At 36.0% G+C, this 24,744-nt stretch overlaps 1 protein-coding gene across 4 annotated transcripts in view; it reads right to left on the reverse strand.

The window, feature by feature from the left end:
- Positions 1-24,744, reverse strand: part of LOC110096830 (histidine kinase 5) — a 39,510-nt gene that overhangs the window by 11,414 nt on the left and 3,352 nt on the right. For all 4 annotated transcript variants that reach the window (XM_020822952.2, XM_028701306.1, XM_020822953.2 and 1 more), the window contains 8 exons: positions 24,357-24,584; positions 20,232-20,325; positions 19,930-20,136; positions 19,104-19,234; positions 18,622-18,671; positions 2,938-3,257; positions 2,677-2,780; positions 888-1,688 (listed from right to left, as the gene is read on the reverse strand). In XM_020822952.2, the coding sequence (XP_020678611.1) occupies positions 888-1,688; positions 2,677-2,780; positions 2,938-3,257; positions 18,622-18,671; positions 19,104-19,234; positions 19,930-20,136; positions 20,232-20,325; positions 24,357-24,584 (1,935 nt within the window). The remainder of the gene's footprint in view (positions 1-887; positions 1,689-2,676; positions 2,781-2,937; positions 3,258-18,621; positions 18,672-19,103; positions 19,235-19,929; positions 20,137-20,231; positions 20,326-24,356; positions 24,585-24,744) is intronic.

The following is a 24,744-nucleotide window of genomic DNA, read 5'->3' on the forward strand; positions in this document are numbered from 1 at the left end:
AAAAATTCGGAATCCAAGAAAATAGCCCAAAAATAGTGGAAGAAAAGAAGATTTCTTGGATGAAAACACTCACAAACACTTCAATAACTTGAATATCAAAAGACTTACAAGTTTGCACGGATACAATGCTCTCAATTCGAGAAGAGAAGCTTTCTCCCAAGCCCTAGAGAAAAAGAAAGCTAAAACAGCCACCAAACAAGATCCCTCCAAAAAGCCCCCCTAACTCACTTTTAACTCTCACATAAACCCCTCAAAATCCCCTCATTACCCCTAGGGCAAACACCTCATCCTTCCTCTTCAATTTGGTGGGCCCCTTGGGCCCACCCATTTGCTTCTCCCCTTCGGTTTGTCCGCCCAGGCAGGCGGGTTCTCCGCCTGCAGTAAGTGAGAACCTCACATAAAACGGCGGCCTTGTGATGACCCGGTTAGGAGAGTAGAGGTATTAGATTTGACTTATGTTAAGAAAGGTAGGGATAGGCCTAAAAAGATTGGTTAGAAAATATTAGGAATGACCTTTCTTTATTAGATTTAAACGAGAATTTGACTTTTAATAGGACACAATGGAGAAAAAAGATTCATGTAGCTGACCCCACGTAGTGGGATAAAGGCTTGATGTTGTTGTTGTTGTTGTTATATAGCAGTAGGGTATATAAAGCCTGAGGACATTATTTCCATCGCACTGATTAAAAAAAAATGTTACAATTAATATCAAAGTTATCATGTTTAAATCAAATAATGGAGATTTATCTTGTCGGACAACCAAATTATATAAACTAAAAACCTGCAATCGAAGAATTTATCAATTTCTAAAATTAAGAATATAAGCACCTTCAATTTTTGGCATTCTCTAATTTTTTGATAGAAAAAAATGTAAATTTTATCCATACCATTAGAATAAGATCAAAGTAAGCACGTTGAACCGCATAAATCGCTTCTAATCCATTATGCACAACATCTATCTTGTGACCCAGCTGTTTTAACATCGACTTTGCAACCATTATATTGATTTTGTTATCTTCTACAAGAAGAATCTTGGGTTGTGAGCCAGTTTTAGGAAAATCAGACCTTCCATTTGATGTGATCTGAGCATTCTGTTCTTTCTCTAGCGTATGGTGTTGACCTGGTATCTTTGATTCATATATTTGATATGAATTGTCTTCCACTATAGATCCTAATGGTGAACATGTGGGATATGCAACCTTATCTGCAATGCCAGAATATGAATTGTTGCGGATCGAGACATCAAAGCTATCTGTATTAACTTGATGTTCTTTCTCTTTTATGTTTAAGATTTCTGATTTATTTCTATTAACCTGTATAGAACCCTGAGAAACTTCAGGCACAGCTTCTTCATTACATCTATAAGAATCTGATCCTGATTCTTCAGATAATCCATTGCCTGCAATCGAAGTGCTCACTGTACCACTGCACAGCAGATTAGATTTGCGAGCAGGGGATCCACACAAGGAGAAACCATTACTCAGAGAGCATGTTTTAAATAGAAATGATCCATTGAGTACATCAAGATTGATATCATGTTTAACTTCACAATGAGACATGGAAGATTCTCCATCTGAATCATCTGAGCCAGCTTGCTTTTGAGGAACCTTGCAAGGTAAAAGAAATGTGAATGTTGACCCACAATTTACTTGGCTAGTTACTGTAAGACGTCCACCCATCAGCTCCACCTATATCAATGGCAACACAGACTTAACGTAATAGTTTCATAATATTTGGAAGCATAAAACGCAAGAAATCACTATAAATGAATAAATGTTTTTACTCATTTACTTGAAATCAAGACATTACATATATAAGGGAATTCAAAAAGGAAAATTGATTGGATCTGCCCTTCCTGGCATTCTGAGTCTGCCTTAACCTGTTAGACGGTTTTAATAAGTTTGTCAATTGCACTCTAGATACACAACGCACAACAACTCACTTACGTAAATTAGCTAAAGAACATTGTTCCAACGAGAACTGGTTAAACACAAACAGAATATTGTTCCATAGAATTCAGCCTGGTAATAGGAAAATGCTTTAAGGTATTAGGATGGCCGGACATTTTAAACTATACTGTAGTTGCATATTGAGAAGCTCAATTTTAGCCCCATCCTAAATTGTGTAATATACAAAAAATTTAGAATGACGTTACTTGTTAATCAAACTCCCAAAAGCTTTTATTATAGGGTTCTCTGGAGCGCTACGTGAGAAACACCTAACAATAATGCTGCAAAAAAAAAAGCAATGAAAATGACACAGGAAAATATATCTTATATTGCAAATTACTTGGTATCTTCTGTCTAAGGGTGAAAACATCCAGTCTATATATCATTCCCATAAATGTTTCTCTAATCTTATTATTTGAAGAAGATAGAAAGCAACTTTGATCACCATGCAAGATGAACCAACAACTCTTGGAGGTCTCTCAATGACAAAACTAGACTAAAGATCATAATATTCTGCCACCTTGCCGATCATTATTATTCATTTTATTATGTAGAAGAATGGGTATTGATTCAATTCAGTGTTTTACTGGACAACCGTGCACACGAATTCAATTTTGATATTTCACATTTTTTTCTATTTCGTTGGTAATAGTAATTTCATCACCTCTTCTATGAAAAGAAGGATAATATCTAACATAAAAAGTAAGAAGCCATTGGTGTACCCTACCAGTTGTTTGCAAATCGCAAGGCCAAGTCCTGTTCCACCATATTTTCGTGCATGATCGGCACTGACTTGCATATACTTCTTGAAAAGTGAGGGCAACGCCTTTTCTATATGAAAAATAGGCAGCCAAAGGTTAATCTTCTAAAACAAAATATGTAAAAGTGGAAAAGACATCTTCTAGGAAAGGAAAAAAAATGAAAACAAGAAAAATTTCTATTCTGTTGCTATTTTAAATAGAGTTTAGATAGAATAGCTTTGAGTCACCTGGTATTCCTATCCCAGTGTCATAAACATCACAGTGAAGTAACACGATCTTTTCGCATGGCTGCTGTTTCTCCTCAGATGCCAAAGATGTTTCCGTTGCAATTTTGCAATAACCATTATCTTCTTTATCTTCGCGACTTCGTAACATGCCTTTATTGCTACAGCTTTTGGGTTTCAGAGAGTTTTCTTTTGTTAAACTTGAAGAAGAATTCTCAGCAGGACGGATCTCATCATGACCATTTAAACAACTTAGATATTTTTCTGATTGCAACTTAAGGTTTACACCCACTTTTCCTTCATGTGTAAATTTCACTGCATTACTGGAAAGAAATGTGTATATTTAGTCCAGTATAAAGATGCTTTCTTACTGTTAGGACATCAAAAACAATTTCGTGCAGTTACACCTAGTAATTGCTGAGAACATTGAGCTGAAATTTGTCAATCAAGTAATTAAGTGCAATTGCTGAAATGCTAAATTTTGCAGCATAATAACTCATCCAATAATTTAACTAGTGCTTCTAATTATAGCCAGTACGAAAAAGCAATGGTAGCCATATAAAAGTGAAGGAAACATAGCTTCAATACTGCATGCTGCACACGAGTAAAAAATGCATTGCGATCATTAAAAGCATTTGATCAATCGACAAAATATGTTCACTTTCACATAAAAATGTGTACACATATAATGTTATATTATGTCTATGACTATGCTATTGATAGCTAAATTAAGTGTGATAGAAGTGATAATTTTAAAGTGAATGTGTGATCAAATTAGGAAGGGTAAATAGACAAAGAAATTATTAAATTGGAGAGAAAGGAGAAACATCGATCAAATATGATGACATAGAAATTGTATTTAGGAGTTTGTAAATGTACAATCACATGTAGAAGATGCAACATTATGTTGTCCTCAATACCAGCCCCGAAGTCGAGTCAATTGCGCACAACGAAAATGATGACAGAAGAATACAACATCGCGCGAAAGCTATCCAAAACACATCGACAAAAAGCCAGAATCACCAAAACAAGGTTCATTCGCATTCAAGACATAAAAATAAAATAAAAAGAGAGAGAAGAACAAGATTGATGTCCTCTCTTGGCTTGTCCGTTGAGCTTTTTTTTTTTTTTTTTGAAAAACGAAAACAGAAAAGAAAAGACAAAAAAGGGCGGAAAAACAAAAATTAAAAGAAAAAAAAAACCTAAAACTAAAACCTAAATTTGTCTAACCCTCACGTAACCCCTTGTTGCTCACACTCCCAACCACCCACATTCCCTCACATGCTACAATCGACTATCCCCTCGTTGCTCACACCCTCAACCACCCACATTCCCTCACATGCTACAATCGATTGAACCCTCTCTCTCTCTCTCTCTCTCTCTCTCTCTCTCTCTCTCTCTCTCTCTCTCTCTCTACTCACCTATGCTAACAACCACAAATGGTCATCTCTCACCGTCGCCACCATCCAACCTAGCCGACCACCTCTCTCCTTCCGTTTCTTCTTCTTATTCTTCTCCTTCTCTATTTTCTTCCTCTCCTCTTTTTCTTTTTTCTTCTTTCTTAGGTGTGATTTGAGACAACATTCTTACTGCTTTTTAAAGCAGGTTTCTAATACAAAAATTTCTAATTTAAGAAATTTTTGTACTAAAAAGATGCTTCAGATAACAATAAGAAAGCTATCCCGAACAAAATCTTATTCTCTCTTCTTCCTCCATAACTCGTTCCTCTAACATCTTCCCCTCACTCTCCCCCTTGACCCCACATATCTCTCTTCATAGACCCTGTTCCTACTAATCTCTCTCTCTCTCTCTCTCTCTCTCTCTCTCTCTCTCTCTCTCTCTCTCTCTCTCTCTCTCTCCTCCATCTCCTCCCCTCCCATTCTCTCTCTCTAAAATTAAAGACTAGAAAATTATTTTCTCTCTTTACCCATTTTCTATCTCTAAAACCCTTCGCCCAACGCCCTCTCTCTCTCTCACAATCTCTTTCTCTTTCTAATAGAAATAAAATAATATCTCTTTCTCTCTCTAGAAGGACATGGAATCTTCTATTCTTTTTTCTCTCTCCAGAAAGAGAAGCAAAATCCTCTCTCTCTCTCTCTCTCTCCCCTCCCCCCCCCCCCCCCCCCCCCCCCCCCCCTTTAGCCTTTTTATCTCCCAAAAAAGAAATGAAAAAAAGAGCAAAAAGAGAAAGTAAAAAAAGGATTTTTTTTTCTTTGCGCAACCTCGCTTCATCATCTCACCACCACGCACTCGAAGGTATAAATCTCACAACTTTTAAAACTCCAAAATCCTAGACACAACGCATTTGGCCTATCGAGCAAAACCCATGCAGGTTTTTAATAGTTGTTAGTCGTAAACGAAGCTCACAAATCAACAGGTGGGCCTCCTATGCATTGTTTTTAGCATAGTTGGTAAATTTAAATAATCGTGCATGTCTCTCTTGATGCGGCAAGGAAACACTGTCACTTGTAAACATGTACCTGAAGACCCTTACATTGTCATTCTAACTGGTGGGATTGAAAATTATGGTTGCGGTGTTTCACGATATTGACGTGGTGGGAAGGTCCAACATACTCGATAAAGTCCCTCTACTCGAAGATGTCGAGATGCTGCTGAAATTTGAACTTATAGGGGACCCAAACAAAACTTAAAAAAGGACTAAAATGAATTAAAATTAAATTAATAAAAAAATAATTAAAAAATAAAATTGAAAAAAATAAACCGAAGTAAAAAAAAGAGAGAAAGTTTGAACTGAAATAGGACATACAAAGAACTTGCAGTAAACTTGACAGCTCGCCAATGAGCGCAAACCAAAACTTCCACTTTGCTCCTAAGACACCCAGGAACGCTCAAAATTTAAGAGAACACACACCCAGTGAACTAAACTTCGATGAAAATGAACCAAATAGGCTTCTCCCTATTTATAACCTAAAAATTAATTCATCTGTGAGGTCTACTAAACTAAAATTCAATCATATGAAAACAGAGAAGGTATGCAAATGTAAAACATGCCAAAATATTGCTTCATGCTACTCACACATGAATTCTTAATACAATCGTAAATGTAAAAAAATATGGGTGATAATGCACCTAAATATGAGTAATAATTGATCTAAAATGTGAAATTACAGGTACAATCCCACGACAACACATTCACGTGAATGAGACTGCCTTGTCGGACTCTTACAAATCTCCAACAGCTACGTGTCCCCTATAAGCATAAGCAAGTGCACCTAAGATATACAAATTCAATGTACAATAGCATGAAGAAGCATACAAGCATTCAAGTATGCAAATGCACTGCATAAGTGCATCGAAATTCCTGCAAATGCGCCGTATAAGTACATTACGAAATATAAAAGTGTGTTACACGTATGCACTGTGGCACATGCAAACATGTTGTGCAAGTGCAAAAAAAAGTGCACAAATACAATGAAACTTTACAATCAATTTTTAAATTTAAAACCATCTTTAGAATGAAATGTTCGTATGTGCTACGATCAGCATAGTGAATATAAAAACATAACATCCAAGAATGCTACATGGATTAGACAATAATAAATGATTTTTTTAAACTTGTAACTCTGAAGAGCGTGCAAACACACTATGTAAATACATTGAAATGCATGCAAATACAACATGTGAGTGCATAAAAAAGTGTGCCAACACAATCAAAGTATGCAGATGCATTATGCAAGGGTAACAAGGAGTGTGCAAGTGCATCGGGCAAACGTACAAAAAAGCAAACACATCATTTCTCCACATATGCTTAAACGAATATATTAAGTGTTTAAATTAACCATCCAAGAATGTTGTGCAAGCTAAATATGAATCTAAAACTTCAAGTTCAATTCTCCTTGAAAGGGTTGGAGTTAACAAGACTCGAACCCAATGAATAGACACACAACCATGAAGTCTACGAGAATATTTGATTTTTTAAGTTCACATTAGGCCTTCAATACCTTTTACAAAAAAAATATTTATATTACAAAAATTACAAACTCTTAGGTTTAACACTTGTGTAAATATTCACAAAGTTGAAATTGAGCCGAATCCTGTGTTGGCTAGTAAACAAAGTTAATAAGTCTTGAATACATAATGAAGAAGAAAGAATGTTTTGTGGGTTAAATATGGACTCAAATGTGAAGTCCAATTCTCCCTCTTAAAAGGATTGGAGTCGATAAGACTTCAATTAACGATCAAATGTTAGGCCACAAAATTCACAAAGTTATTTGATTTTTACATTCATATTAGGCTCTCAAGATCTTCTTTGAAGAAAATTTATTACAAATAAATACAAACTATCAAGTTAAATGCCCGCATAATGATTCATAAAACTTATATGCAACCTCGATCCTCTGTCGACAAATAAATAGAGTTGATAGGGTTAAAATAACAAAATCAAGTTATTTAAAATCCTAGTGATGGTTGTATTGATAAAAAATCTTAGCAGAGGGGACAACTTAATTTTTAAAAATACCCCAAATTCTAAAGTCAATTATTTAGGGTTTAAATTTTTAATAAAATTAAAAAAAAAAATCAATACTTAGCAAAATTTAAATATTTAAAGTGAAATTAATCGACTATAATTTAAATTAAAATCCACATCTTTTACAAAAGTTTGTTAGTTGTGATAAATTTGAGAATAATCTTAGCTCGTAAAGAGTGAATTTCTAATCAAGAATATCATTAAAATTTATTCTTAAATGATATCCCACCATTAAGGATGTGTAACCGGTGGTTTTATAGCTCAATGGCACCAAAAATAAACAGTTATGACTAGGGGCCCTCTAACCATGTAATTTTGCCACAATATGACATCATTATGTTACATTCATGGCCAAATCCAATATGTTCATCAATAACTCTAAATCATTGACTAATGAATCATAAGATATAATTGATAGGGTCTTGTTGACCCCTATACCTCATACCACACGAGAAACTCGTGAATAAAGCGATACGCGCCTTGGCATCACACATCACTTGAAGGGTCAAACTACATCTGATTGCGAAACGGACAGCGTCGTTGCGATCAGGATGTCGAATTCTGCTAGGTTGAGGCCCCTCGCAGTCGAACCGAATGAGATCGGTCAAAAGGGATGACCGATACCCGAAATTAAAACACGAGGTTGATCAAACGACGTTCGATCGTGAAACGGACTGCGTCATTGTGTTTGAAACACCGGCAATACCCTAAATGCAAGATCAATTTGTTCTATTAAGGTTGCGCATACAAATCGAGGCGGCATCATGTAAAAATTACCCTCGGCGTCGCCCAAACGACGTCTGATCTCAAAACGGACTGCGTCGTTGCGACCGGAACGTCGGCAATACCCTAAATAAACTACCAATTTGTCTAATTTCGACGTTCGGCAAAATTGACACGTAAAACGAGGTAGCCGACGTGCAAAACGAGAAAGCAACACACAAACCGAGGCGATTTTTTGGCTCATTGAAACATCACTGCCCTCTTGAATTAATGCATAAGTGATAAAGCATCAATATGGGTTTCAATTTAAAATTTTCTAGCAAAGACCAGGTGCCAAATAGAGAAAAAGGCTCAAATCTATTAAATATCCCTTCAATGCTGATACCTCATTGGGTCAATCTGTCGCTTCAAACACGGCTGGCCTTGGCCTCGTCGTCAAAACGAGAGCCTCACTAATTTTCTAAAGATGAGACACAAAGCTTCAGCGATTCAAAATCTCCTCACCCGTTCATCCAAAAGAAATCCACCACCACAGCAGGTTTGGAGTCCTCCACTAATTCCCATTCCGGCTTTACAACCCCTTCTTTGTCTGAAGTCCCCAAGTAACATCAACGCCCTCCTACCTCCTCTATTTCACAAAAAAAAGGGGGGCAACCAGCAATCGTTTGAGCTCCTGTAGTCAGATCTCACACGCCTAGCAGCCACACTTCAACTCCAAGCAAGGCTAGCCGAGCTCCACCAGACGTTAGCTGCCCTGTTTGCTCGACTTCAACAAACAGCCACAAAAATCTCCTGCAGTCATGAGCCACCTGATCTTACACTCAAAGCTACAGCTCCTGTTTCCAAACTCTAAACTTCAGCTTCTATCACAACTACTGCAATTACACAAACTGAAATAACAATCCACCTTCCTCTCCTCCCTAAAGAGAAGCTCATCCTCTCCTTAGACAAAGTCCAACTTCTTCCACTCTCCATCATGACAAAGAAGAACATAAAAATAAGAAGAAGAACACCGTCGGAGGACTACAAAATGATCAAGATGCTGAGGAAGATGAAGAAGCAGTGACGGTGGCTCTTAATATAGGACTTCCAAGTCCTAGCGCAGCAGATCTAATCTCAATAGTCTCCTGCACCCAACGAGTTGGAGAAGAGACATAAAAGGTGGAAGAAGAAGTAGAGGTTATGTTAGACTATTCTGAGAATTCCATTGGGAAGCTCAACAAGGGCCATACAGGAAAGGACCAGATTCGCTTCTTGGAATCCAACCAACGGCAATGCTAAGGATACCATGCTTTTGCTGTTCTCTAGGCTGCAGGAACAACATAGAACATCCTCACTCAAAGCCTCTTAAGAACTTCAGAACTCCGCAAAACACATTACTAGAGAGAGCATGGCATCAAGCCTTTCAGCATTTATCTACACCACTAAGTACCATAGCTTTCATCACATTGAGAAGAATTGGAATTACTGCCTCTTTATGCCTTTTTTTTATGCATTAGGTGGAACCATCAATACTAAATATTGGTCCTTGCAGAAAGAAATAAGCTCAGAAATGCATATGTGCAATTGGTTTCAAATGATTCATATGTTTGTATGATTTCTGTTATTAGCTTTTTCCAAACAACTCTTGTAACAAGCTTGTGGGAAGCTTCTTTGTGAGGAAGGATTTGGTGTTCTATTGGTTGTTGAGAGTTGGTGGTGTAAGAGGGAAGAAATGATAAAATATAAGATGAGGTTTCAAAAAAAAAAAAAGAAGATTTAAAAAAAAAAAAGGAGAATAAATAAAGTGCAAAAGAGAAGAGAGGGATTTATTGTATTTTTGTGCATTTTTGTAATATGTTTTTGTACACTTCTTCTACCTCATCATCGCAGACCCCAAAGGTATAATCTCTGAAACTCAGATTTACCATTCTCGTCATTTGCGGCGGAACGGGGAATCACCTATACGCGCTCTCGTTGTACGGTGGGAGGAAACCCGGTGCGATGCCTACAACGAGGCGGGTAATCACCTAAAACTTAAATTCTCGTTTTCATCGTTTGCAGTGGACCGTCAAATCCCCTATACGCGCTCTCGTAGCACGGTGAGAGGAAACCCGGTGTGGTGCTTATGACGATGCGTGTAATCACTTTAAATCTCATTTTCGGCGTTTGCGGCGGACCGGAGAACCACCTATACGCGCTCTCGTAGCACGGTAGGAGGGAGTCCGGTGTGACGCATACGACGAGGTGGGTAAGCCCTATACACGCTCTTGTAGCGTGGTAGGGAGAGTCATTTGCGTCCTTGGTATGAGTACTTTTGAAGACCCCATACACACTCGTATAGAGTGGTGGGATGAAAGATGTACGGCCCGGTGTCCCCCGACACCTACCATACACGCTCGAGTAGCATGGTGAGATGACCCATTTTCCCGTGGTTTTCCCCTAAACAGGGGAGACGCCGGGAGGCTGCCAAAATTTTCAGTGAATCATGGACAAGACTTGGATAAAATGGGAACAATTTGAACTTGAGCTCATTTTTATATTTGAGCAAATAAAATGATCCTAATTCAATTTAAACAATAACTAAACTTACAAATCAAATGAGATGAATAAAGATTTGAACATTTGAGCAAAGTGCAAGTAGACTTGATTTGGAATCGCAATGAGCAATGCAATGAACTCGTCTTAAACATGACTTGAATATTTGAACTCAAGCAAAGACTTGAGTTGAACAACAGGGGACTTCGACTTGAACTTGGACTCCAACTTGTGAACCTTTGAACAGAATTTGAACATTGATTGAACTTACAAATTTTGGACTCAAATCAAACTCAAACACATTGCCAAAGGATAATAATTGAACTCAAAATAAATAATATAAATATCCCGATTTGAATTGAGATAAACAATGACAAGGGACTTGCAAGTTTGAATTAAACTCGCTATTTGAAAACAATGAAACAAGCTTTAAATCGATAAGCACATGTGGAGAATCGGAAATATGAAATGATAAGTAAAGATCAAGGAACTCAAATGAACATTGATGGACCATTGCAAATAGACTCATGGCAACTGAAATTTCTCCACTACACTCATAAGTAATAATCAATGTGAACACGTATCTTGATTGCAAGTAAAAAAGCAGGACTCTTAATTCGCTCATGGAGGATGTTCACCTCAATCATGTTTATGAATGATTGAGGACAATTGCAATAAGGAGCATACTCATGAAATACATGAAAGAGACAAATCATGAAGGAAGTGAGTGTAGTAATTTGATAGCAATTCAGCTCCAATCGAGTAATTGCAATGATCACAAGCATATGTGGAGCATGAAATAAATGCAACCATTCCCCTACAAGCATGTCTGAAGATATCTGGTGAATACAATGATAATCAATATCATTGCATAAACAAGCAAGTGAGATTTGCAAGTAATGAAGGTTGAAAGGTGTATGTGATCAATTACAAGTGCATACCAGTGAGGAAAGTTTATCATGCAAGCTACAACCTATCCTTGAGGATGTTGAAAGGCATATGATGATCATCATAACTCACACACAAGTAACATAAAGCTTACGACGACCGTAGTAGTGAGTTCACAAACTTGTGAAAAGAGCTTGAAGGCACACATGAAGAAGATCACAATAAGTGCAATGGGTCTCCTATGAACATAGTAATATATATATATATATGCAACAGCCTAGTTGTAAGTGACGGCAACAAGAGTTGATCTATTTGAAAGAGATTACAGCTGAACGTTGCAAGTATGGGAGATCATATATAGACACAAGTGCAAGAACTTGTGATGAGTCTAGAAACTTATGGGAAATGGTAGGAAGTTCATCATACATACAACAATTGACCTAGAAGTTAAAGAGATGAGGGCAAAAGCCTTGCAATGCATATAGTGGTCCTATCTACAAGCGAGGGTAGATGCGTTGTAAATATAGCAAATCTTCAGCAGATACATTCACCCTTACAAGCAAAGAAATTTGAATTGACATCAATCTTCATATCACTCATGCAAGAAAATATAATAGCTCCTACTACATCTATGTGCAAACACTGACAAAAATCGTAGAGGCCAGAAGAAATTGTAGTGTGCCCACAAGTGACTATAGAAGGTTCATCATGCATACATTGATCCATCTACGAGCGACAATAAGTAATGTGCAATGGATGCTAAACCTTCCCATAATCAACAACCACTTAATATCAATCGAAAAACACCTATTCCCTACAACCAGAAGAGACTGGTATGCAACAAATATAAGTTCCTACGAACTGTCATAGGAGACCTGTCACATGCGCAAAGAGTTATCTACAAACATTTACAAAGAGTACATGATAAATATGATAGTTCACCTATGGAATTGTATGAGAGATTTGCAACAAAATGTATAGTCCACCAATGAATACGAATAGGAGGTTACAAGTGAAGACATGACATATAACAAAGTGTGAACTCCTATGGGCCACTGTAGAAGACCTGTTGTACATCTCATGTATCATCCATAAGCAAAAATACGAAGTAATTAAATCAATTGCACACGCCACCGGATCTGCAACACTTATACAAGCAGACAGAAGGCGTCTACAATCTACAGCGCCACGCCACCGGATCTGCAACACTTATACAAGAAGACAGAATGCGTCTATAATCTATAACGCCACACCACCGGATCCACAACACTCAAACAAGTGGACAAAAGGCGTGTTCAAATTCTCAAATGGAATGTTGTGTGCATTCAAATAACATTACCTGTATAATTTCAAACATTGCAAAATATCCCCGTACATGCACCGTAGTTTATATACACATAGGTACAAAAGAGGTAAATGCAATCACAATACTCGCATGGGCCCCGACGAACGTGTTATTGGTACACAAGTGACACCTAGGATGTTGCGCTGGTCAACAAATTTGAACCCGATCCTCATAAGCAGATAAATAGGAGTCTACAAGGTTCAGTAAATAATTATAAAATGCCCCCAAATACCCGCATGGGCCCCAGCGAGTGTGTCGTAAGAACACACGTGACGTCTAGGGATGCTGCGCGGGTCAATAAATTTGAACCCGATCCTCCTAAGCAGAGATACGAGTTGAAAGGGTTCAACAAATAATTATAAAATATCTCCCAAACACCCACATGGGCCCCGACCAGCATGAGTATACATGTGACGTCTAGGGATGCTGCGCGTGAGTTCAAGTTCGAATTCGATTCTTCTATGCGGATCAATAGGAGTCGATAGGGTTCTAACCTTCAAATAGATATACGGTTGCGACGATAGATATATTTGTTTTAATACATTCATATTAAACCTTCAAGGCTTATAATCAAGAGAATTCACTAATGAAGATTCAAAGCCTACAAAACCCGATCCTCGGTCAATAGCTCGGCCAAGTCGACAAAATTCAATCAATAAATACTTTCAAATAACCCCAAACACCCCGATGATGGCCGCGTTGAATGTTTATCTCAACCGAAGGGGATCACAAATACTTTCAAAATGTCTCCCAAATGCTCAAACATCCTCAAAATCCAAGATCATCCAAAATCCAGAAATTAAAAAATATTTAAAATTGAAATCTAACCATACACCACTTAAAGGAAAATTCATCCACCCTCCGGAACAGTTTGTCGGGTGGACAAATCAAAATTTACTTCAACTTACAAAAAGCTAAATGCCTAGTCAAAAATATCACTATGATCCATTCTCAAACAATCTCCTGTCATTAAGGACGTGGTACGTGTCCTCTAACCGGCGGTTTCGCCGCCAAATGGCACCGCAGGATAAACGGTTATGACCCGGGGCCCTCTGAACCGAGTGGTTTTGACGCCAAATGGCACCACGAAATACCAGTTATGGCCAGAGCCAATACGCTCCTTAATGACATCAAATCCTTGAGATATGAATCAATAGAATATGATCGATAGGGTACAAAGCCCTTTGTTAGCTAAGGTGGATTCAAATTTATCCCCTTAGACAAACATTCACCTCATGTCTACAAGGTACCCTTGGACGAAGCAACCCATGGCTGCCGACAAGGAACCTTCTGTCAGGTTGGGTCAACTACCTCCTCTAACTAAGTAGACCAGGGATTACGATGGCCCGGGACGACGGAACCATGGGATCTTGATCGGGTACATCATCCATTCCCCCACTATCCGCTTTAACTGCAAGATGATGAAAATTTCTATTTTTAAATATCAAACCTTGAACCTCTAATATCCAAAGTTTTCAAATTCCCAATTCCAAACATCATTGCCTATGCTGCTGCTATATGCCAGATAACACGTATGTTCTACGTATCTGATCGACGACTAACCTTAATCGAAAGTTCTCTCTCGTTATCGGGAGGGGTAATTAACTATAGGGGATTGCGCCTATAGGAAACTAGAACTCAATCATAAAGTCCTCTCAAAATGAGGGCAAAATCTCTGAGTAGTGTCTTATCTACAAACTCATCTACCTTCCAAAATTTACCCCGGAACTAATTCCATTAAAACTCCCTCGCCGAAGAAAAAACAAAGCAATCAACGGGGGGAGGCCGGGGCCGAATTTTCGGAGCCCACAGGTGTAAAGCCTTTTGTTATTTTACTTGCAGCTAGCTCTTCCTATAAGGCATAGACAACGATGGTTTTTGCTAAACATTTTAAGTTTATATTAGCATAGTTTAAAATAGCGCAAAAAGAGGCGCGCCTCTACATAATTCTACCCTAAAGAGCCTCATTGCTTAAGCAATTTCGGGTCTGGGTTGAGGCCTACGCCTCATGGATCCTGGGGCGCGCCTCAGAGGCTTAATTGTGCAATTTTTTGTGGGGCTTACGCCTCATGGATCCAGGTTCCACACACTTAAGTTCTTTAAAAAAAAAAAGCCATTTCATCCCTTTCTTCTTTCCGCCTACCCGAACTGAATGGAAGAGCTCCACAAGCCGCAGTCCGCACGCCCTAGCTTCTCTCGGCCGGCCTTCCAGCCACCTCTCCTGCAAGCGCCTCCTCATGCCGGTGAGCAACTTGAGTCCAACCGCCCTCTACAACACCTTTACTATGGGTTTTAAGTATTTTTTTAATTCAAGGTTTGATTTTTCAAGTTATAGAAAATCTATGGTTTAAATTTTTTTGAGATTTTTGGTTTGATTTTGCATTTGTGCATTAGGAAACATGGTTAGGAGAAAGGAAAAGTTAAATACGTCATTGTGGAGGGACCCTTCTTGGAAGTACAATGTACATGTTGACGTAGGCGGAGGCGAGAAGACATACGTGTATTTGAAATGCAATTTTTATGATGGGATATGATTAGATTTTAGATGTTCTTTCTTATTTGTACTTTGGGAGTTTTGATTTTTTATAGACTTCAAGTTGTGATTTTGTACTTTGAATTATGCTATGAGAAGCATATATTACATCTATTTTATTGTTTTTCACTAAGATCAGTTCTCATTTAGATGTTTTTATTGTATCATAGACTCTTACTGTTATTTACCTGCTAGAATACTTAAATTCTCATTTACGCAATTCTTCGCCCGTGAGGCTTACGCCTTGCACCACCTCGAGGCTTACGCCATGCTTCAGGACGAAAAACGCCTCGAGACTTATTTACGCAATTTTAAACCTTGATTAAAAGAACATGACATTATTAGTATAATTCAAGTTGGATGGTTGAGGTGGAGGAATGCATCAGGTTTGTTGTGTGATAGAAAAGTCCCCCTCAAACTTAAGGGAAAATTCTATAAGATGGTGATTAGACCTGCAATGTATTATGGTGCAAAATGTTGGCCATTAAAAGAGAAGCACAATATTAAGTAGTGTTACAAAGATAAGGATGCTCAGCTGGATGAGTGGCTTTATTCTTAGAGATAGGATAAAAAATGGACATATACATGAAAAGGTTGGAGTAGCTCCATTGGAAGAAAATATTAGAGAGAGTCACCTTAGATGGTTTGGTCACATAAAACGGCGGCCTTCCAATAACACGGTTAGGAAAGTAGATGTATTAGATTTGACTTATGTTAAGAAAGGTAGATGTAGACCTAAAAAGATTTGGTTAAAAAATATTAGAAATGATCATTTTTATTAGATTTAAATGAGAATTTTAACTTTTTCCAGGGCATAATGCAGAAAAAGAATTCATGTAGCCGACACCATATAGTGGGAATAAATGCTTGATGTTGTTGTTGTTGTGAAGGCCAAACTTAGATTCATGCTCAGGTTCAAGGTTTGTCCAATTTTCACATCCTAATTTGAGTTATGCCAACATGTAATCCTCTAAACCATACTTGTTAACGGCGAATGGCGCACCATGGAGCAAAAGTCCCATTGAAGCCATGGCGCATAGCGCACGGCGCAGCGCACGCCATTTTGAACATGGCGCAAATTATACAATAATTATAAATAACAATCCAAGCAATTTACTCAAGCAATCACACAAGAAATTTATTTAAACAAATAACCCTGTTATACTTTGTGGAATGTTTATTTATCCTAGCATATCCTTCTACATTCTAAAAATGATCTACTAATTAACTAACATGCTAAGAAAATTACCACGTCCAATCAAGATATCACTTCAGCTACAATCATATCAAGTCCATTACTAAAAAAAGTCACTTCAACTTTCATGTTCTCCATCAAATATATGCTTTCATACAATAAATTCCAATGAGATTATCCTTTAACCTGTCTCTAACAATTTCAAGCCCAATAAGTAGTCAATCTTCATACAACTCAAATATATTTAAATGAAAGTAAATAGCATTAAGAAGATAAAAATATGCAATCTAACATAAATCTTAACACTTTTAATATATTTAAAAATTAGGAAATATATTATTTTAAAAATTAAAAAAATTAAATATAAAAAATATTTATAATTACATTAAAAAAAATTAAAACAATGGCACGCGTTATTTTGCGCCGCGCGCCAAGCGCCATGGCGCGCATGTGGCGCAAATAGTGAGCATCATTTTGAACGTCTGCGTCGCACCATACACATGGCGCCGTAGGTGCGGCGCACCGCACCGTGCACCATGGCGCGCGCTATTTTGTGCCATTGACATCTATGCTCTAAACCTAAGTCTTCCTCAACATAAGTGGCCTCATTATCTTTAACATCTTCAATAGGATCAGCTGTAAACTTAAATTCATGCTAATGTACATGTGGGCAATAGGAGACTAATACAATAAGGAACGGATGGAAGAAATTTGACCTAGTAAGTAGTAGAAAATTCCACTAGGGACCTGACCATAAGAGTATTCTTAATCTTTATAAACTTACTACAAGCTTGAACTAAAGTTCAAGAATTAAAAATTCCATTATTTCTTGTGTTTTCCATAAATAAAAAATTTTACATGTGGGTTATAGTGATTACACTTAAAATGTAAGATGAAAATTCAGCCATAATATTTAGAAATAATATGGTTAACTTATGTGAATAAGTTAGTTTCAACAACTAACTTTTCCTTATAAGAAGGTATTAAGAATTCTTATTCAAGTTCGCATTTCATGCTGCACAATGAGCTTACATCATAAGGTCTATCGTTATTTTGCAAAGATAGTCTAGCAAAATCTTCCAACCTAGGCATTGCAAGCGAAATTTAACGAAAATTTGATAAGTGATAATTATTAAAACAAGCTTTTAGGTTAATTAACCAATCTATGCATAGGGCCTTGTGTTTTGTCAAAGGTAAGAATATGATGATATAATCATTGCCATCATGTATATGATTATGCATGCCATAAAATGGAACCATAATGAAATGAAAGAAAATTATGAAACATGAAGAAATTTCAAAGAATACTTGGTTTCCACAATACTTAGTGCCTCGGAAGCTAGTAAGCACTAGGAACTCATTGCAGCCCATTGTTTCTCTTATGTTCGAAATAAGGACCCCCATCCAACTTGAAACCAAAAAAAAAAAGGAAAGACTCATTCAATTTTAAGTAGGACAGCCACTGTCATTTCAAATTAGTTTCCTCTCAAAAGCATGTTATGAAATTGACAGAGGCAGAACAGAAGATTTCAACAACCAAATTTGTGCCCTTAAAAGCCTTTCAATTTCTACCTTAAATTTTAGTCATATGAGAAAATAAACGCTAGTTTCAGAAGCAATTATAAGCAATAATGAATAATCGTCATACATTAAGTGGGTGACAGGCGGTGCCATTTCAAATTAGTTTTCTCCAAAAAGCCTGTTATGAAAATGAAGATATATAGCAGCACAAACGAATCTCACAACCAAAAATATGCCCTAAAATACCTTTCAATTTCTAAATTATATTTTAGTTATTTGTGAAATTGAACCCTAGTTGCACTATTTTAAAAAGGGAAGCTAGTGAACTATCAAATGTCCTACTAAATATAGAAATTAGTTAGGGTCTATGGATTGCAAAACTGCTTTATAATATAGCAATTTTGAAATGAATAAATCTCAAGTTTGAAACAACCGTAAAGGTTATGTATAAGAACACGCCTTGAGGTGACTTTTACCTAATTAAATTGGTTAGGATCTGCCGAATCCTTAGGACGTCACCAATAACCTGGAAATAAAAATACGAGAAAATCAATACTAAGACAAAATATAGAACAAAGCAGCTTTGCAATCATAAGAAAACAATAACACATTCAATCATTTTATTAATAAAGCAACTAGTGCTCTCATAAGCAGAAAAGAACAATGCAATTAACCAAGAACTAAAATCAGAGATCTATCCTAAGGAAAGATAAAAAGCACTGGCAAATGTTGGAACGCTTTGAAAGTTGATGTATTACTGAGCAGATCCTGTCTATCAAATGTAACAGAACGACTGCCACGCACATTACGGCTTTGTTTGGGACAGCTTTCTTATTGTTTCTTAAAGAAGCTATTTAATACAAAAATTATAATTTTTGTACTATAAAGTTGCTTTAAGAAGCAGTAAGAAAGCCGTCCCAAAAGAAGCCTATAGCTTGTAATTCACTGATGTCCTCACCTCGATTGGTACATCATCAGCAACATGTCCTTCCAATGTCAACTGCTTTCTCAGAGATGCCGCAGCAGTCTGGAGCACATGTTTTACCACCTCTCTTGGTCGGAACTTTGCAGCCTCCAACTTCATGACTCCTTCAAAGGGAAAAATCATGAAACATCATCATGTAAAAATAAATACAATTGCAACAATTTCCTTCAGCAAGTGCTGCATGAGACGTTAATTTTAAAAAACTACCAAAATATTACAGCTCAACCAGCACGTTTATCAAGGAAAATCAGGTTTTGAAAGAATTTCTAAATGGATAAAAAATAAAAAGTTGACTTCAATTTCTAAAATTCTTCAATTGCTATTTGCTATTTCTCCATTTATCAATCTATATATGTGAAACCAACGTGAACTGACAACAAAAGTTGAAGTTGGATTGGAAAGCAGCCATTGGGGGATCTTATCCTGGGGACAGTTGATTTCAACGCCATATATTTATATAAAGTTTCTACACTAAGTTATTGTAAACTAGAAAACTTCTTTCTCTCTCAGAGAAGAAAAAGAAGTTAAAGTCACTACCTACAAGGAATTATTATCCATGAATCTTTGGCATGGATGCAAGATAATGACTCCCTGCTCAAATTACAGCAGTTTTGTAATCTTCCTTACTAGAACTAAGACAAATTGACAAACAAAAAAAATATAACGCATCATCTGGAAACAAGTAGAAAGTTCTATAAATTAATTTCTACTAGGCAAGCAATTTCACAAGAGAAAGGACATTTTAAAAACCACCAAAAACGAGTTCTTTTTTTATATGGAGGAATGAACTGGTGCCTACCTGACTCAACCTTTGAAAGGTCTAGGATATCATTGATTAACTGAAGAACCAAATCTCCAGATGAGATCATGACATCCAGCAACTGGCGCTGCTCTTTGTCCAATTTTGTGTTTGCAAGTATCTCTGCCATGCTAACAACCCCAGTCAGTGGAGACCTAATCTCATGTGACATTGTGGCAAGCATTTGTTTTGCCCGCATAGTTTCCTCTGTAATTTTGAAACAAAGTGATATTAATATAGGCCTACTAGCGGAATTTGGGTCAAAGAAAGATAAAGATTCATTTAACCAGTAAAAAGTAAACCTGTAATATGAATGGTTTTATTAAGTTCTTTTTCTTTAGCCTTCTGGACGGCTATCTCCTCCCGAATTTTTACCATTTTCTCCCTTTTAATCACCTGTTTTCATACGATCAAATTGGTTAGATCTTATTCTTGAATCAAAAGTTACCATAAAAGTTGCACAGGAAATATAATGTTAGATTACTCTAAAAGGGCATAGGATGATTAATAGGATAATTTTTTGGCATGGCGGTAAAACTATAAACCGAAAGACTAAGGCATGCAACTTACAAAAATAAGCCTGCAACCTAACTAGTTGCAGGATATACAAGAGCACCCTCATTGGATTCAAGAAATTGCAGAAAACATTGCTTTGTTATACAAGCTCTGGAACAGAGTATGCAAATAACAGAAGTTGAAGGCATGTACATTCATCATCTTCATCATCAAGCTTATCCCAACTATTTAGGGTTACCTTCTCATGATAAATAGCAAATTGAAGCCATGCATACTCACGAAATCTAACAATTGGAAACAACCATATGGGAAAAGGATTTGGTGTTAAGGGATCCATTCCCACAGTCTTCTCAAATTTGAACAGAATCTCAGAGTTCTTGAAGAATAACAGCAAGAAAAAAAATAAAGCCTCTTACTTTAGTTTTGCATACGATAGTTGCAATCTAAAATATTTATTTCATTTTATCCATTCATCATGAAATAAATCAATTAAAAATTCATTTAAACCCTTAGTCTTGCCCATAATACATCTAGACCTTGATTAAAATAACTCATCATCATGCATAAAGGAAATTTCTTTTTTTCAATTAAAAATATATTCCCGTACAGTACTCTCCATGCCATATTACTTGTGAATAGCGTCCACAATGAATAGTGTTCTACTAATATTTTTTAAAAAATAGAAGTCCCTAAAATTTGTCATATACAATTGTTTTATGTTATTCACCCATGCTAAGAAAAAAAACCACTGGTTTCAATAAAAATATGGAAATTTCCGTCCTTGATTCTTCAGTCGCGTGCTTTCAAGGACATGATATTACTTTTTTACCACTAAAAATTAATATGTTGATCTTCCTTTCCGATTTATTTTTTTTTTCCGATGTCAAGATCTTGTGATCTTTATGGGTAATGTCGAACTTCACTTAGAAATCTTCTCTATGATTTTCGCTCATCATCTTCTCCAAAATATAGTAAAATTGAATTTCAAACTTTTGGTACTCTTCACTTGTTAATAATGATTTCTCCTTTACAGAATCCAATATCAACTTCACCTAGCTCTTTGTTCTATTGTTTAGATAGATCTTATTTTTAAGTTATTTATCCTGCAATATTAAAAATTCCATTACTTCCTCTTCAAGTTCTTCTTTCTTTTATTTAAAAAAATAATTTGCAACTTAATGACTTTATTTCTTCAATCGATGCCTCAATTTGATCTTAATCTCACTATAAATGCGTCATGCATGCTTATATTTTGTCTTGTGACTCTTTATGTACATGACTTTACACAATAATGTGAAATGCCTATTCTAAATCTATAGAACATTCTGGCAGTCATCAATGTAAAGTATCATCTTAACATCAGCATATCTTCCAAAAGATTTTTTTTTGCTATAAAAAAATATGAATAAATCCAAAGTAATTATAAATATTTGATATAGATCATCTGGAGAAAAGAGGAAAAATGGAGGTTTCTTGAAATAACCCGTAAGGTTATTGGAATTAGCCCAAAGGATACAAAAAAACACATTTTTGGAAATTTTGCGAAAATCATTTGTGTTTAAGATGGAAAAAAAATCCCATAGGAAAAACATCCATATCTCTATGTAGGAATGAAATTACTTGAATCCTAGGAAAATTACCCAACAAATAATTAAAAATAAATTATTCCTAAGTACTAAGATATGATATCCAACATTATACAACATGGACTTCATGAGTCAACTATCTCCATGCATCTTATTTGATGTTGAAAGGCAAGGAGAAGAGGCTTAAACATTTTTTAAAGTAAAGTAATTTTTCAGACCTTGGAAGCTTGGAATCACCACAAGGAAGAAAAAAACAAAACTGTTCAAGTATTTTCCCAAAAAAAATTCATATCAATGGTAAAAACATTATAATATTATCCAGGAAAAAGATCACATTAGCTGTCTTTATATAGGTATAAATGTACTTCAAGCCGAAGAAAATTAGATAACAACAAAGTAAAGATAAAAAAATGTTCTAAATAATAAGATATGAAACATATCTTATTATAGTTTAGATCTATAAAATTACCAAATAATCTTATTGCCTCAAATGAGCCTGATATCTAAAAAATGTCTCTCTCTCTCTCTCTCTCTCTCTCTCTCTCTCTCTCTTTGTGTGTGTGCGTGTAGATTTTGAAGCCTATGGCAGCAGTCGAGGCAGCATAATTTTGCAGTGATGAGAAAAAGTATCAGAAAGATGAACAAAGGTACTTTAATAGCACGCATAAGGTGGAGAAAACCTGAAAGAGCTGAAAAGCTTCGAATTAAATTTTCCAATCACGTGAAACAACATATATGGAGATATGAGAAACCAAGTTGGTGTTTTGTAAGTTCTAAAGCAAGAACCAAGAATGTTAGGAACTTTTTGTTGCTATCTCTCTTTGGAAAAGTAATTTATTCTAGCACGTTAGCACCAGTGTACTAATAATTTTAGTTAATACAGATTTAGAAATTGTGGCATTATCTCTTGATATGTTAATGTTGCAAGTTAATCTATTTAGAAACATAGTTTTGTAATATCTTAATCAGAACCAGCAGTTATTTGATGATAATATATACAAGGATGAGAAAACTATCAATGCGTTCTTGAATAATGGATAACAGATTTCAAATAATTATCAGTCCCAATTGCATTAAATATAAGGAGCCCTTCTAAACTTCTATTCATCGCTCAGTCTTGTTAAGTACTACCTGATAAAAGTTTTAGTTAACATAGATCAATCTTAACAACCTCTGACATGATAGTTTCAGCAAAAGTTATTTCTGCATTGCCTTTCACAGTATTCTTCTCACCTAATATGTAAGAACTTCCATATGACTTCTGGCATGGTATTAGGGCTGCAAACGAACCGAGCCGAGCCGAGTATGTGAGTGCTCATGTTTGAGTTCGTTTATCATTAGCTTATTCAAGTTCGGTTTGTGTTTGATTCGAGCTTTATTGTTTGTGTTCATATTTGGTTCGTTTAATTTAAGGGTGTTCATATTCGGCTCATGTTCGGTTCATGTTCGGTTCGTTTAATGCTTATCGAGTTTTAAACAAACAAGCCTTAACGAGCTATGTTCGTGAACATATTTAACAAATAATCTATTGAACAAACAAACATTAAATTTGTTCATGAACATCTTAAACAAACAATCTAACAAACATGGAAAAATGTGAAATGTCTTTTGTTCAGAAAATTAAATTTATAATAAAGCAGTTGTCTATTTAAAATGAAAATATGATTAATCTGTATGAATATATTCTTAAATGAAGCTTACCTGTTGCATTTCTCTCCATTCGAGCTTTTATCGAGCTTTTTATCGAGCTTAATGTCGAGCTTGTTCACAAACTTCAAATGTCGTTGTTCGTGAACATAAATGAACCGAAAACGTTAGAGTTCAAACTTGTTTATTTAAGGATCAAGTATTTAAAATGTTGTTCAAGTTTGTTTGTTTAGTTAGTTAAACGATCACAAACGAGCTTTAATCGAACCGAGCATCGAGTAGCTCGTCGAACGCTTGGTTCGCTTGCAGCCCTACATGGTACATTCTAATTATGATTTAAAAGAAAATGATTTTGCATTATTAAAAAAAAAAAACTAGGATAGCTTAAATATCATCAGGGATCATAATTTAAAAATCCTTCAACTGCAATTCATTAAATACTATTATACTATAATTCTAAATGAAAGTGTTTCATAAATTCATTTGTTTACCACAAAAGGGTAACAAACAACCAAAAAATAAATATAATTCAAAAGTAAAGAATAAAAATGCTACTTAGCAGTGAGTTAGATTTACAATAAGATGATAAAGTAAAGAATCTCCTAACACATTAAAATCCTGATACTGAAAGAAAAGATAAAATAACTTCAAAGAGAACAAACTTAAAAGGGCCACTACCTGGTCAGTTACATCCATTCCCAAATAATTGACACCTATTGTTTCTCCTGCCTTGCTGAATACTGGTTCAACATATATTAAAAATGTTTTTTTTCCAAACAATTCAGTCTCAAAGGTTATTTCCCGCTTAGCCGGCAACCCTCGTTCCAAGACTTCTCTCTTGAACTCCTGAGATTCTTTGACGCCCAATCCGGTAAATATCTCGGTATCAGTTTTACCTATAATGTCCTGAAAATATCAGTTACATTCCAATCAAATACCAGTGAAGGAAATTAAAATAACATTTTAAGGGAAGATAATCCACTACAAAGAAGATAGAAGTCGGCTTATATTTCTATTTTCCATTTCTTGATAAAATAATCAAGAACAAAAACACTATAAATCTTAT

The sequence above is a fragment of the Dendrobium catenatum genome, unplaced genomic scaffold (genome assembly GCF_001605985.2).
Source record: "Dendrobium catenatum unplaced genomic scaffold, ASM160598v2 fragScaff_scaffold_1676, whole genome shotgun sequence".
NCBI classification, from domain to species: domain Eukaryota; kingdom Viridiplantae; phylum Streptophyta; class Magnoliopsida; order Asparagales; family Orchidaceae; genus Dendrobium; species Dendrobium catenatum.